This window comes from Meles meles, chromosome 12 (genome assembly GCF_922984935.1).
Source record: "Meles meles chromosome 12, mMelMel3.1 paternal haplotype, whole genome shotgun sequence".
NCBI classification, from domain to species: Eukaryota; Metazoa; Chordata; class Mammalia; order Carnivora; family Mustelidae; genus Meles; species Meles meles.
The window spans coordinates 34,853,229-34,867,083 of NC_060077.1; the positions used below are offsets into that span (position 1 = coordinate 34,853,229).

Consider the following 13,855-nt stretch of genomic DNA (forward strand, 5'->3'; position numbering starts at 1 on the left):
GCAGATTGGGACACTCACTCACAGAGGAAAGGCCATGTGGAGACACCATGTGAAGACACAGCGAGAAGGTGAACATCTATAAGCCAAGGAGCCAGGCCTCAGGAGAAACCAATCCTGTTGACCCTCTGATCTCAACTTCTAACCTCCAGAAGTGGCAAAAAATAAATGTTGGGCGAGCTCCCATTCTGTGGTGCTTTGCTATGGCCACCCCAGCTGGGGAACACAGAGGTCACGTGGAGCTCTCTCCATAGGTGCCCACAGGGATCCCTGCACATCATCCTTGTCGCTCCCCACCAACCCAACCCCTCTTCCTGCAAAGCATCTTGGGAATCAGCTGTTGGAGAGAAGCTGAGACCCCCTGCCCAGCTGTCTAACGATGTTCCTCAGGTTATGAAAGTCCTTCTGGGAGGACTTATTTTTAGCAATAGTCAGGCTTCTCTTGAGCAATTACAACTTTTACAAGACCGATGGACCCTGAAATGTGTGGGTTAGGTAGAGGGAGCCCTACAGCACTGGGGGAGGGACGGGCACCTGGGGAGGAAGCACGCAGTGGGTAAGAAACAGGCTTCCTTCTGTACTGATGGGATGGCTTGTCCCTGCCTGGGGACAGAACGTAAGCCAGAGCCACTCCAGAGCGTGCTGCAGTCTGCTTATCTCTAACCATTTCCTAGCATTTCTAAACCTTTTCCTTTTAAATGACAGAAATGAGCTTGTCAAGGAGAGCTGGGCCATTCCAGACTCTGCCTGACTGGCGGGAGATGATGTTCAGGGTAAAACGGAGGGGAGCTCATAAAATACCAGGATGAGAAGCCCCAGTTAAAACAAACAGGCTTCTACCAGATGCCAGAGCATCAAGACTCAGGGTACAGGGTACCGACCTCACGCTCTGCCTTTGAAACCTTCTGCTCTAAAAGGTTTGGTGCTGCCTGCCCTGGGGGCCCCTCCAACCCAAGTCTGGGCATGGTGGGCTTGTGAGTGGTTTCCAGTCTGAGGGACTGGACCACCTGAAGATGACAAGGGGAACACTGGGGGCTGACCACTCAGCCCTCTCTCCCTCCTGGCTCCTGGATCCCTCCATTCTGAGTTCCTCCCATGGGGAGATGATTTGGGCCTCCCCATTGTGGGAGGAAGTGACCCTGACTGGGACAAGCTTCCTGGTGGCCAGTGTCTTACTCACGGGAGGACATGTGTGTGTGCTTGGACATGTGCTTGGCCTGTGTGTGGCCCGGTCTCACAGAGGGGCTCTTCTCATTATGCCTTCCCCTGCTCTGTCTAGATTCAATACAGATCAACAACCATGTCTGTAGCCTGCCCTGCTTCCTTCGAAGTCTGAGGTCAGGGCTCCCAACTCAAAACTCATCGGATGACTCACTGACCAGGCAAATTCCACCATAAAAAAAAAAAAAGTGTCAGTAATCCCCTAGGCTTTTATTTCCCTGGCTTGCAAACTGTACACGAGCCAGACTATGTCCATCATTAGAGAAGAAAAGATTTCTGTGCGACCTCCCAGTGGTGGTGGCACGGCCATTCATTTTGGGTGGGGGGAGCCCTGTTTCTAACCTTTACATGGCTAATGTGCACACTTGGATACCTTCCAGTTCTCATCAGAACAGCATTTTATGGGACACTCTCTATGTGCCTGTCTATTTTATGGTCTTGCAAGATGTTCCTCAAAAAGGGAGTCCGTGATACCCTACAAACAAATCACCTTCCTGAAGAGATTCGCCATGCACACGGGCACTGCAAGGTTCTGACAACGGAGAGACCGGTCTCACTTGATTTACACGGCATCTCCCTGACTCCCTCACCGCAGGACCCTTCCCCGTGCTACCTCTTAGCCTCTGGGGAAACATTGTGTGTCAGAACGCACTTTGGGGACTCGATTTTCTTCTTTTTACTTTCACACTCAAAGGCCACCCAAAGGGGCTGTGGTGGGAAGAGGGTAGAGAAAAAGGTTCCCCTGGGTCAGGCGGGGTCCGATGTGGAGGATCCCATCCCCAGCCCTGCAGATGGGAGGACTCCTGCCTCTCGGGAAGCACGTGGTCCACGTGTCCACTGCTGGGAAAATGTCCTTGGTGTTGTGGCATCTACTACTTTCAAGCTAGTAAAAACTCCCAGCAGTTACATGCTGCACGTTATTCAAGAGACTGTGGATGGATGGACGGACAGACGGATAGATGAATAAAGCAAATGCAGCCAAATTTTACCAATTGGTCACTTTGGGTGAAGAGTATCCAGGAGTTAATTGTATAAGTCTTTTACTTTTTAAAAAATTTTTTATTAACATATAATGTATTGTTTGTTTCGGGGTACCAGTGTGGGAAGTCTTTTACTTCTTAAGTTAGTTTGAAATCATCTCAAAATAAAAAGTTTAAAAAAAAGAGAGAGATACTGGAATTTGTCTGCATTTCTGAATTAGCCTCTTAGTGGTGAATGAAGGGAGAGGTCTGTCAATGGTCTCTTTCGTTTTAGAAAATGCAAAGGAACACAGTCTGGCTCCTCTTGGTGTCATTCCCTGGTGCCTTGGGCACAGTGGGAGAAGTGCTCCCTGGTCTTGCTTGGCAGCTGTGTGACCCGAGGTGAGAAGCCCAAACTCTCTGAACCTCGGTACACTCAGTGGTGAGAGGAAGCAACACCTCCCCTCATCTCTCATAATTTGGGGGGAGATTAAGTGAGATCATGAAAGGGTAGGTAATATGTAAATTGCAAAGAACACTATAAATAAAGCGGTAGGAAGACAAAGAATGAAAGTGCTTACCAAAAACAGGTCTCGGATAAAGAACTTAGCCCGGGTCACCTTGGGATCTTCTCCTGCATCTGGTGTTGCTGTGAAAAGGACAAGTGGAATTCAGTTTAAATAGCATGAAACAAAGATCCAACTCTAGCAAAATAGAGGAGGAACTACAAAGTTGGGCTGCCGCAGACTCATAGCACTAACAGGCACCTGCAGGAAGGCAAAAAGCTAAAATGTCACTTTATTCCTCTCCTTTAGTTCTGATAAAAGTTTTGTTTTTGGTGGTAGGGGAGGACTCCCACTCAAGTAAAAGGAAAGCGTGCCACTGGACACCGACCAACGCCACAGCTGCCATCCCCTTCAGAGCTCTGGTGAGAAAGAAGGTTCCAGAGGCTGTGGTTTTAGCAGTGGTTGTGCTCATCTGGTCTGCATTCTGTTTCCTTAGCCTTGTTCTAGGGAAGACCTCCCATTCGCTATTCCTACCACTGACTCCGGCATTTGGATCCCTTCTACGAAATCAGCTGTAGTGACCTGATTCTCCCATGCAGATTTGAAGTTCAATGGGATCATTTGATATTTGCTGTGACCCCTGAAATCTACTTTCTTAGAATCTAGGCTTCACTGCATGCTTGCGTTACTCTCTTCCTTCTCTGTTGCAACTACTATGATTACATCATTACTCACAGGAGCAGGTGATGGGGAGGGCTATAGGTGTGGAGTCAGGCTTGACATGCAGACCTGCCATGCTTGGCCCAGGCAGGTGCCTTGGGTCGGGCCCCCCTGAGGGGAGGGGGGAGGGGGCAGGGAGAGGAGCACAGGAGCCACGGAGGGTTGTGGTGGGGAACCCAGCTTGTAATATTTCCTGGCCAGGCCAGGTTTAGCCTCAGCTTGTGGTGAGATTAAGTCCGTGTTGATAGGGATCAGAAGTAGGGCTGTGGTTGTGTTTCAGAAAGATTTTGGTAGAAATTCAGAGAATGTTCTGGCAAGTTGAGTGAGCAGTGTAAGGGAGCCTGGGCAGGACATCGTCTTGACCAGATCCAGAGCTGAGAAGAGGCAAACGAGGGCCAGGACCAAGATGGAGAAGAGGGAAAGAAGGAAGAACACGTCACAGTGCATGCCTTAGTGTTGACTGTCCAGGGTGTGGGGCATGGGGGCCTGGCTACCTGGAGAAGAAAGAAGGCCCAGCTTGCTGGAGGCCATAGTCCAGGGTTGAGAGGGCAACGTCCACCCAGCTCTGCTGACTTCTCTTAGGCAGGGGACTGGCCCCCAGGCTGGCGAGGATCACCATGGATTTTCTTCACGTCTTACCTGAGTTTCCCTGAGTTTCTAGGAGAGTCCCTTTTGTTCTCCTTTATCTAGTTGGGGGTTCAAATTTTTAAGAAGTGGTATCATTTTGCCACAAATAAATCCCTCTTACAAGGGGGCCCAGAGGGATTTATTTGCAGCAAAATGAACTGAGGAGCAGCAGTGAGAAAGATCTGCCCCGCTCAGGGCCTTCTGGGATTTAGCACTGATAGGCTCCCACCCAGTCGCTGAATCCAGCAGAGTCCCCGCCCTGGTGGTGGTGGCCAAAGTCATCTCTGGGGACAAGAGAGTTAGACGTGGTGGCTGAAAGTGTGGTCTTGGACATGAAGGTTCAGAGGCTGCCTGTCCTGGCAGGCTCACCTGACTGACCTTGAACAAATGACACCCTCTCTTAGCTCACGTCTATAGAAAAGCATGCCAATAACAGAAAGCGTTATTCCTAGGGTTACAGTGAGGGTCAAGGTTGATGTAAAGGGCTGACACAGCGCCCAATTCACGACAGACCCAACCAAGGCACCAGGAGACAGAACTTAATTCAGCCAATGACATACGCTCCAAAGTGTCCTGTCTCATACTGCACAGTTTGAATGGAAAGTCAAACCTTGACATTTTTACACATGGAATCCTAAATGGGACATTTTAATATACCAGTACTTTAAGGTAGGGCAGTAGTCCAGAGGATTGATTCAAATTAACTGGAATTCCCTAAAATCATCAAAACTGTTTGAACTATAGTAATAGGGGTATTAAAAAAAACCACAACTACAACTGATCAATCAATCCTGTTCCTTAGGAAAAACTAGTTCTGAAATCTTACCATCTTCAGGAACAGTATAATTTGCATACTCTGGGAAATAATCTTCGATTTTTGATTTCCCTGCCAAGACTTTTTCTGCCAGCATATCCTGTTTGTTCAAGAACAAGATGATAGAAATGGTCCGTAACCACCTGAAAAGAGAAATAAACATACAAAGTTGACATCCGCTAGTATGTGAAAGTACCTGTAACACAGGAGTCACTTGCTGAAAAGAGCCACATTGCCATCTTCCTGATATGTATAGGAATTAGAATTGGTATACCAACCACATGGACCCCCACTCCAGCTGCAAGCAACACATTCTTATAATAAGTAAACCTTATTATAAATAAATGCTGAGAGTTGATTTAGTAGTTCCGTATTTTCTTTTCTTTCTTTCTTTTTTTTTAAGATTTTACTTTTTTATTTGACACACAGAGAGAGATCACTAGTAGGCAGAGAGGCAGGCAGACATGGAGATGGGGGAAGCAGGCTCCCTGCTAAGCAGAGAGCCCAATGCGGGACTCCATCCCAGGACCCTGAGACCATGACCTGAAGGCAGAGGCTTTTAACCTACTGAGCCACCCAGGCACCCCGTAGTTCAGTATTTTTGAATTCTTCTTTACTGGGAATGTAAATTTACTGGAACCAAAGCTAAGGTTTATTTATGGAATAAATACACCTGGATTTTTGCAGTGCAGTTTACTAATAAATGGTGGGAAAATGAGACGTTGGAGCGTTACTAACAACCAGGAAATACATGAGTCATTAGCTAATCACACAGAACGTAGTTCGTCGCTGGCTCGGTTCTTCCTGTGCTGAGTCTGAGCAGGCTGAGGTTCCCCAAAGGTGGAGCAGGATGTTAGACTTCGGTCAAGACCTCAGCAGTGGACGAGCTAAGGGGAGGAGGGGCTCAGGTACAGGGACAGTGAAGGATGGGAAGGTTCTCTTTTATTTTATTATTTATTTATCTATTTATTTATTTTAAAGATTTTATTTATTTGACACAGAGAGATCACAAGTAGGCAGAGAGGCAGGCAGAGAGAGAGAGGGGGAAGCAGGCTCCCTGCCAAGCAGAGAGCCCTGATGCGGGACTCGATCCCAGGACCCTGAGATCATGACCTGAGCCGAAGGCAGAGTCTTAACCCGCTGAGCCACCCAGGCGCCCATGGGTTCCCTTTTATTAAACAGACAGTGAGAACAGCTCAAGATGAACTCAGTACGTGCATCAGCAAAGCTTTTCTAAATTCTATTATTTCCAAGGAATCAAGCTGATTCCTTGTGCACAGAAATCTTACTATGAAGTAGAAACACAATCCATTTTTCTTTCAAATGGAAATAGTTTTACTGTTCCTTGCTATAAAGTAAAGAATCCTGGTAAAAATGAATGTTTAGTTATAGAAAAATTAATACGTAGGGAAAAATAAAACATAATTACTATTAGAGGTAACTATTAGAACTGTTATGCTTTTACTTCTAAGTTTTTTCCTATCCTCAGACATATTTATAAAAACAAGATCATGGTATTTTTAAATCTGCTTTTTCACTTAACAATATTGTGCTCATTTTCTCATGTGACTGTGTGTATTTATGTATATATAAATATATATAATGTATTCACATATTATATTCATATATTTATATATTATATATGTATATATTATATATGCCAGCAAGTGCCATATATAAATATATATGTTTAATTAATATAATGTATTATATATAACATATATAGATATATATATAAATTTTTAATGACTCCAAAGTATTCTTCCGTATATACAGTATTTCCTGACACTTTCTTTCTCATTATCTTAATACTATACCACTGAGAACAGTTGTTGAACACTTTTGATAGAGAAATACTTCTTTATACACCAAATGTTTTGCAAGTTCAGCTTAATGTTTCCTGTCGTCCTTGGTGATATTTCTTCTTAAATAGTTCAGAAGATACTTTGAAATTTTTTTTTTGATTTTTAATATTTTTGTATGTATTGTGTGTGTGTATGCATTTGGTGGGTATTCCCTTCTAAAATAATGACCCTTGGGCGCCTGGGTGGCTCAGTGGGTTAAAGCCTCTGCCTTCGGCTCAGGTCATGATCCCAGGGTCCTGGGATCAAGCCCCACATCGGGCTCTCTGCTCCACAGGGAGCCTGCTTCCTCCTCTCTCTCTGCCTGCCTCTCTGCCTACTTATGGTTTCTCTCTGTCAAATAAATAAAATATTAAAAAAAATAAATAAAATAATGACCCTTTCCAACAGTAGCAGTTTCAAACATGATTATGCTGTGCTTCTGACCTGTAGGGGATCTTCTAGAGATGATCTAGTGATGTGTGGGTGGTACTTTCTAAACTTCAAAAACCAAACAAAACCAGTTTTGAACTCTAGATATGATCTTGAGCTTTCAAAGCAGATATTTAAATTTTCTTGACAAATCGGAGTGTCCTCAAAGAACACTCCTCTTATTAAGTGTGTCTATACATAAGATGGACCCAAAGAGGTCCTGCTAATGCTTCTGGATTTATCAGTATGGAAAGAATGAATATATCTGGGTTATAAAAATGAAAGTGAGCTGAGTGGTATCTTTTTCACAAAGGAACATTTGCCATTTCCAGAGGTGCAACTGAATTTCTGATTTTTATCACCTGTTGTTCCAGATGCTTTCAAAGAGGTCCAGGGACTCACGGAGCCTGTTGGTGTTGTTATCTTCCCGAATAACCATGTTATAGCTGCTGCAGGCCGCCACGTAAATGATAGCCGTGACGTCTTCGTGGGAGAAGAGAGAGAAAGGGAAGAGCCTCCGTTAGACAGAGAGCCACTGTGCGGTCATGACAAAGCCCGCGTCCAACTGCTCCTCGTTTTCACCCCGTGATTATGAGAAAGGCTTAAAGAAGCACCATGTGTCCAACTGGTGGTTTCCGTGACACACCCGTAGGAACCCGTGCGAAATGGGAAGTGAAATGGGAAGCTGGGATGCTTCCATTCCTTTTTAAAAAATTTTTATTTTTTTAAGATTTTGTTCATTTATTTGCCAGAGAGAGACACAGTGAGAGAGGAAACAGAAGCAGGGGGAGTGGGAGAGGGAGAAGCAGGTTTCCACTGAGCAGGGAGCCCTGTGCAGGGCTCGATCCTAGGACCCTGGAATCATGACCTGAGCCGAAGGCAGATGCTTAACGACTGAGCCACCCAGGTGCCCCTGGATGCTTCGATTCTTGATGAGATTCACATTTAAGGCATGTAAGGGATCAAATTCAAAGCTACTTAAGGGCAGCAGCGGGAATGAGTGTGGGACTCCATCTCTAGTCTCGAGAAAGCAGAGCAATCACCATTAAAGCACTGGATCCATTTTCTTCTCTCGTCCCTCTGGCCACCCACGTCGAACATGCTGTGGAGGAACACAAGGACACAATCCCGTGAGGCGAGACTCCCTCTGTGTCTCTCCTCTGCCATGGCTCCCGGCCCATGGCCCTGCTCCCCGTGTGGCCGTGGCAGATGGCTTGGCCCGCTCTGAGGTTCTGCACCCCTGCCGGGCCCGGGAGTCCACACCCCGCTGTTTCTGGGGGTACAGTGCCCACCCTGCAGTCACCTGGCTGGCTCGGGCCCCTTTTCTCAGGGCGGCCTGCACGGGACACCCTGCTCTGGACCGACCCAAACGCTGCTAGAGTGTCCTCACCTCAGGTGGCCATGGCTCCCACCTTCCTCCCTGCCCTAAACTTACGCTTCCCCTTTAGGGCCATGGAGTCTGTATGGACGTATCCAGAAGGGCAGTGAAGCACATCTGGGATGACTGGAGTCCCAGGGCCCATGGGGGGAAGCCTGGACTCCCTGACCCTGTTAGGGCCCCAGCAGGCAGCCGGGGGCAGGGGGAGGGGGTGCGTCTGGCATCTGGCACCCATCTCTGGGAGGCCTGTCCTCAATGACTTACTGAAAGTTTACTTTGTCCACTTGGAATCGAGTCTCAAAAATCCCTGATGTCAGGACTCTGCATCTGAGAAGGTCCTGAGAACAAGAAGACAAACCAAGTGGCATCACTGTTCTTCAGAAGGAAAGCCCTGAACGCAACCACAACCATAATAACCAAGTTTTTCTTTTCTTTTCTCTTTCTCTCTTCCTTCTTTTTTTTTTTTTTTTTAAAAAGATTTGACTTATTTGACAGAGAGACACAGCAAGAGAGGGAACAGAGGCAAAGGGAGTGGGAGAGGGAGAAGCAGTCTTCCAACTGAGCAGGGAGCCGGATGCGGGGCTCGATCCCAGGACCTCTGGGATCATGACCCGAGCCCAAGGCAGATGTTTAAAGATTAAGCCACCCAGGCACTCCCCAAGTTTTTCAAATAACCATTTCTTCCAAATGTGGGAGAGACAATAATACTTAAAAAGTCAGATAAATGTTCTGTCACCCCCCCCCCCCCCACCGCTGTCCCCCAAGCAGGAAGTCACAGTTAATGTACTGGTTTGGTCTTAGAGACTTAAGAGCTGTACTTTTATTTTCTTTGGGAATTAAAAAAAAATGGGTTCTGTGCGGGTCCCAGGATATCCTGTCACAGGTGCGGCTGACACAGAGACCCTGATGGGACTCTGTGGCTGCTCCTGGTGCCTGCCACGGCTTGGGTGAGAAATCAAGGGTTTGATTGCTCTGTGGGGTAATTTTGAGCTCTGGGGTCAGCCTCACAGAGAGGTGGATTTCAGGGGAGACAGGAGCTCAGGCCTCCAAGGGAGGAAGAGAAGAGAGAGCCACCAGGAGGGGCCCCAGTCAAGGCCCTCCAGGGGGACACAGACCTTGGGGGAGTCTCAGAGGGGCAGTTTGAAGGGAGCACCCAGCTTCTTTGGAGTTCAGTAGCTCTAGAGGAGCCTGGGGGCGGGGCTCCTAAGCTGAGCACTTCAGGGTGATTGAGTCTCTGCAGTTGCCTGATGATCAAGGGTTGGGGGGGCGGGGCAAAAAAGGTTCCTTCCTGCTACTTACAAATGGGCTGCGGGGCGCTATCATCCCACACTCTGAGTCACAACTCTATATGTGAGCCAGGCCAGGGCTCAAAGCACAACGGGCAGAGGGGACGAAGTTAGAGAAGCAAAGGTTGAGCTCTCTGTGGACAGCTCCAAGAGGACTGGGAACTGCCTGTTCTTATTCCACAAATAAGATTATTTCCATGTTGGCAGTTTAGAAATCTGGTAAATTTTAGAGAGCTAAGTCAGGGCCTGAATCACAGGGTATGGTAACTATACCCCGTGCACGTGCAGGGGACAGTGGACACAACTGCAGGAAGTGGCGGCTTTACGGATTTCATGCCTTAAGCCATTTACAGATAATCAGTGACTAACAGTGAGGGTCCCCGAATCTCACCAAGTTCAAGCAGGTGGCTGTGGGCTCCAGCTCACCTACCTGGTCTGTGGGTGTGTAGTCCACCAAACTGACACTGTCGATTCTCTCCAGGAAGCTGAAAAGAAAGCCAACACATGCTCAGAAGTGTTCTTGGGTGGCTTTCTCCTGGGCAGTGCGCCAAGGAGGTGGGATAGTCACAGCAGCACAGGAGGGCAGGAGCCAGCGGGGGACCTGGGGTAAGTTCTGCTCTGCTTTTCTTTTTCTGTTCTTTCCTTCATTCCTCTCTCTCTTCCTTTCTTTCTTTCTGCTTTCTTTCCTTCTTTCTCCCTTCCTTCCTTTTTTTCTCTCTCCCTTTCTTTCCTCCTCTCTCGCTCTCTATCTCCTTCCCTCCCTCCTTTCCTTCCTTTTTCTTTTCTTTTTTCTTTATTTACCTCTGCTTTCCATCTTTCCTCTTACCCACAGTTGGGGGTGAGGGGCTACTCAGACACTGGGAAGGGGCACAGGGTCTCTTTCGAGGCTAAGCTAGTAGCAGAAGGCCACGTTGCAGTGCAAATACAACACGGGAGCTCAGAGACGTTCCTTCAGCGTAACGAGTTCCTAATAAAGTCCCAGAGTCATGTGCCCGTGTGCACCCATCACCAGGCTTCATCTGGTGTGTGCACCTGGAGGGACACACGGAAGGAGGGAGACGAGAGTGAAGGGAAAGGAAATCACGTCATATCTGTGTGTGGAAGATGTGGCCGCAAGGGGCCTCATGGGTGCGTGCTCTCCCTCCTCACCAAGAGGCCGCCCTGGCCGTCTTAGCTAAAATGGTGCCTGGTCCGTCTCCACCCAACCTTGCTTTATTTTTCGACGTGGCACCTACAGTGGCCTGACATGATTTACATGTGTTTATTTTGCATTTATTATCTATTTCTTCCTCCAAGATGCAAGAACCACAGGACAAGTCTTCGTCCTGTTGACCTGGGTATCCCCAGCACCTAGCACAGGCCTGGTCCCTGAATCTTTGTTTGTGGAATGAATGTCTGCTCCCCTCCTCCTCCTGTAGCAGGTGGCTGAGAGGCCCAGCCCATAATGGACACTGTGGAGATTTTCAAGACACAGGAGGACATGGGGACCAGTCACCTGGTGAGCAAGAACTACTTCTGGAGACAGAGGGGGCAGCAGGGGCTTCAAAGGGAAGGAGAGCATATAGGGGAGGGAGGTGTTTGAGGGGCTCCTGGTCGGGGGTGAGGCTCCAGCCCTGGGGAGAGTAAATGTGCCCCAGACTAAAGGGACATGGCTGACTTCCTTGCCTGTCCAATTCAGTATGGTTTGGGTTCCTTTACTGAAGTCAAGTGATGATGGGCCTTCCTCTAATGCTCTAATGCTTGTGGGCATTTGCACAGTGCACAACAGGTGTCACCTTCCCATCTCCACATGCACCCTCCACCAGCCTGCATGGCAGGCCCATGAGATGCTTCCAGCATGGGAAACAGGGAGGCCAAAGACATTAAGATCACCTAATTCCCTTGGCCATTGTATCTCCTTCCTCCTGGAGAGCTAACGAGAGCCCCCAGTGGTCCAGGATGGTGGCCTGGTGCTGGGGTGACATTTTGACGGGTGACATTTCACCTACGCACCCTTGTGCACAAGGGCCAGCAGCTCCACAGCCAAGGCCTCCCATAGAGCTGCAATAGAGGTGACTTCTGGCGCAGGTAAGCCACAAGCAGAATGTTGGAAGAAGCAAGAGGGGGTCTGCCGGTGGTAGGGATTTCCTGTCAGAGACAGGAAGCAGCAGGAGGACAGCATCAGGAATGAGGTCATTTCAGCTATGGTGGTGGTGGGCGGGTATGCGATGGCACCGCCCGCCCTGGGAGTTGTTAGAGAGTCATTTTCTGGAGAAGGACTGCAGAAGGATGGCTGGGTGGCAAGGCTGCAGAGAGGCCAAAGGGACCATAATCTGCCTGGGGCCTCTCCAGCGGCTACCGCAAGCCCCGGTAGGTGCTGCTGTGTGCCTACCAGAATGGGGGTGAACTGGTTGGGGACAAAGCTCGTTCTCAAGGGGGAGGAGTTTGGACAGAGTGCAGACAACCTGGGAGCTGGGGGAAACATGGGAGGCCCCAGAGAGGGTCCGGCTTGCTTGAGGCCTGGTTGGAGAGCCATGGTGTAGTTTGGCTCAGTCGTTCCTGGCCTTCAGTTTGGCGGAGTGGAGAGCACCTCCGAAGTACACAGTGAGTTCCTGACCATCTAGCAGGAAAGGGGCACAAAGACTCTTGTGACGGAGTGAGAGAGTTTTCAGCTCCTGGAAAGGGGCTCTGGTCTAGAACCCAGACAACCAGGTGGGTCCGGTGGGGAGATAAGCTGCTTCCCTTACACAGCGTGGGCTACACGAATTTGATTCGGAGATGGTCTGTCCTCTTGGCAGGAGACCTATAATACTGAACATGCGATACAGAAACCAATCATCTCTGAATAACGGGGCTAGAAAATTAAACTAAATATGGAACCCTCGGCTATAGTTAGAGTTTAGGAAGCAACCAATTTCAAACAGGATGCAAGCAGGGTGGAGGTAGGAGGTGAATTGATTCAGATGGTAATAACTAGTACAAGTAGAAACAGTGAAATGTGGTGAAAAAAACACATCAAAAGTTCTTGATAGATGTGATTAGAGACTGCCTTCCAAAGGAAGCGGTGGGAGTATCTCACAGAACACTATTAAAAATAAGAGGTTCACGATTCACAGACCTGTACCCCTGGGGATAAAAATACATTATATGTTTATTAAAAAAAAAAATTTTGGAAGGGGAGGCGAACCATAAGAGACTATGGACTCTGAAAAACAACCTGAGGGTTTTGAAGGGTCAGGGGTGGGAGGTTGAGGGAACAGGTGGTGGGTAATGGGGAGGGCACGTTTTGCATGGAGCACTGGGTGTTGTGCAAAAAGAATGAATACTGTTACGCTGAAAAAATAAATAAAATGGAAAAAAAAATAAGAGGTTCAGAGATGCCAATGACAAAGGCGAAGATGTCGTTTGTTCCCATCCCTAATCTCCAGGATGGATATTCAAAGTTCCTTCCGGCTCTGATACTTAATGATCTAAGCGAGACCCAAGAGGCATCGATGAACATTTCCAAGGGTCCCTTCTGCATCGTTATTGATACTGAATGGTATTGTGAGTTCATGCATTTTAAATGTGTGCAATGGTAATAAAATGTGAAAACTCCCCTCTGAATGTGAATGTGTCCCCCAGTTCTTTGAAAGACCCTCTAAGGCATAAAGAAATGAAAGAGAATCGATAGTAGTAGATTTCTGCCAGCTTTTCGCCTTAGTCTTTGGTTCACTCGGTGCATTTTCCAGCATGTTTTAGAAGTACTTCAAATTGGAGCTCCTAAGATAGTATCTATAGAGAGATGAGTTTTAAAAGGGTGTTCTAAATTTTGTAGGGCTACATTTTAAAGAGTTAGCAAAATTATCTTCTTAAATATGCCACTGCCCTTAGTGGAAAAATTAACCAGATTAAAGAATCAAACGTCCAGAGGGTTCACTCACACTAGATATAGAGTTGCAAGATAATACCAAGCTGTAACTATAAAAAATCACCATAGTGATATGGACTCTATAAAAAAGTAGTTAAAAAGCAATTTACTTTGATTTTTTCCCCCATTACTTCCCGCTACAGCTGAGGATAGTCATATTTGTAGAAACATTTTCATTCTTGTCA

General features: G+C 47.5%; 1 protein-coding gene and 1 long non-coding RNA gene across 4 annotated transcripts in view; one reads left to right on the top strand and one right to left on the bottom strand.

Moving 5' to 3' along the window:
• The window catches only part of GNAL (G protein subunit alpha L), a 138,149-nt gene that overhangs the window by 2,500 nt on the left and 121,794 nt on the right, over window positions 1–13,855 (bottom strand). For all 3 annotated transcript variants that reach the window (XM_046024399.1, XM_046024401.1, XM_046024400.1), the window contains 6 exons: window positions 10,212–10,266; window positions 8,760–8,833; window positions 8,161–8,219; window positions 7,480–7,600; window positions 4,857–4,987; window positions 2,759–2,826 (listed from right to left, as the gene is read on the bottom strand). In XM_046024399.1, coding sequence (XP_045880355.1) covers window positions 2,759–2,826; window positions 4,857–4,987; window positions 7,480–7,600; window positions 8,161–8,219; window positions 8,760–8,833; window positions 10,212–10,266 — 508 coding nt within the window. The remainder of the gene's footprint in view (window positions 1–2,758; window positions 2,827–4,856; window positions 4,988–7,479; window positions 7,601–8,160; window positions 8,220–8,759; window positions 8,834–10,211; window positions 10,267–13,855) is intronic.
• LOC123953952 lies at window positions 10,252–13,362 on the top strand. The gene is made up of 3 exons (XR_006820998.1): window positions 10,252–10,387; window positions 11,200–11,279; window positions 13,189–13,362. It is a non-coding gene; the product is annotated as an uncharacterized LOC123953952 (long non-coding RNA).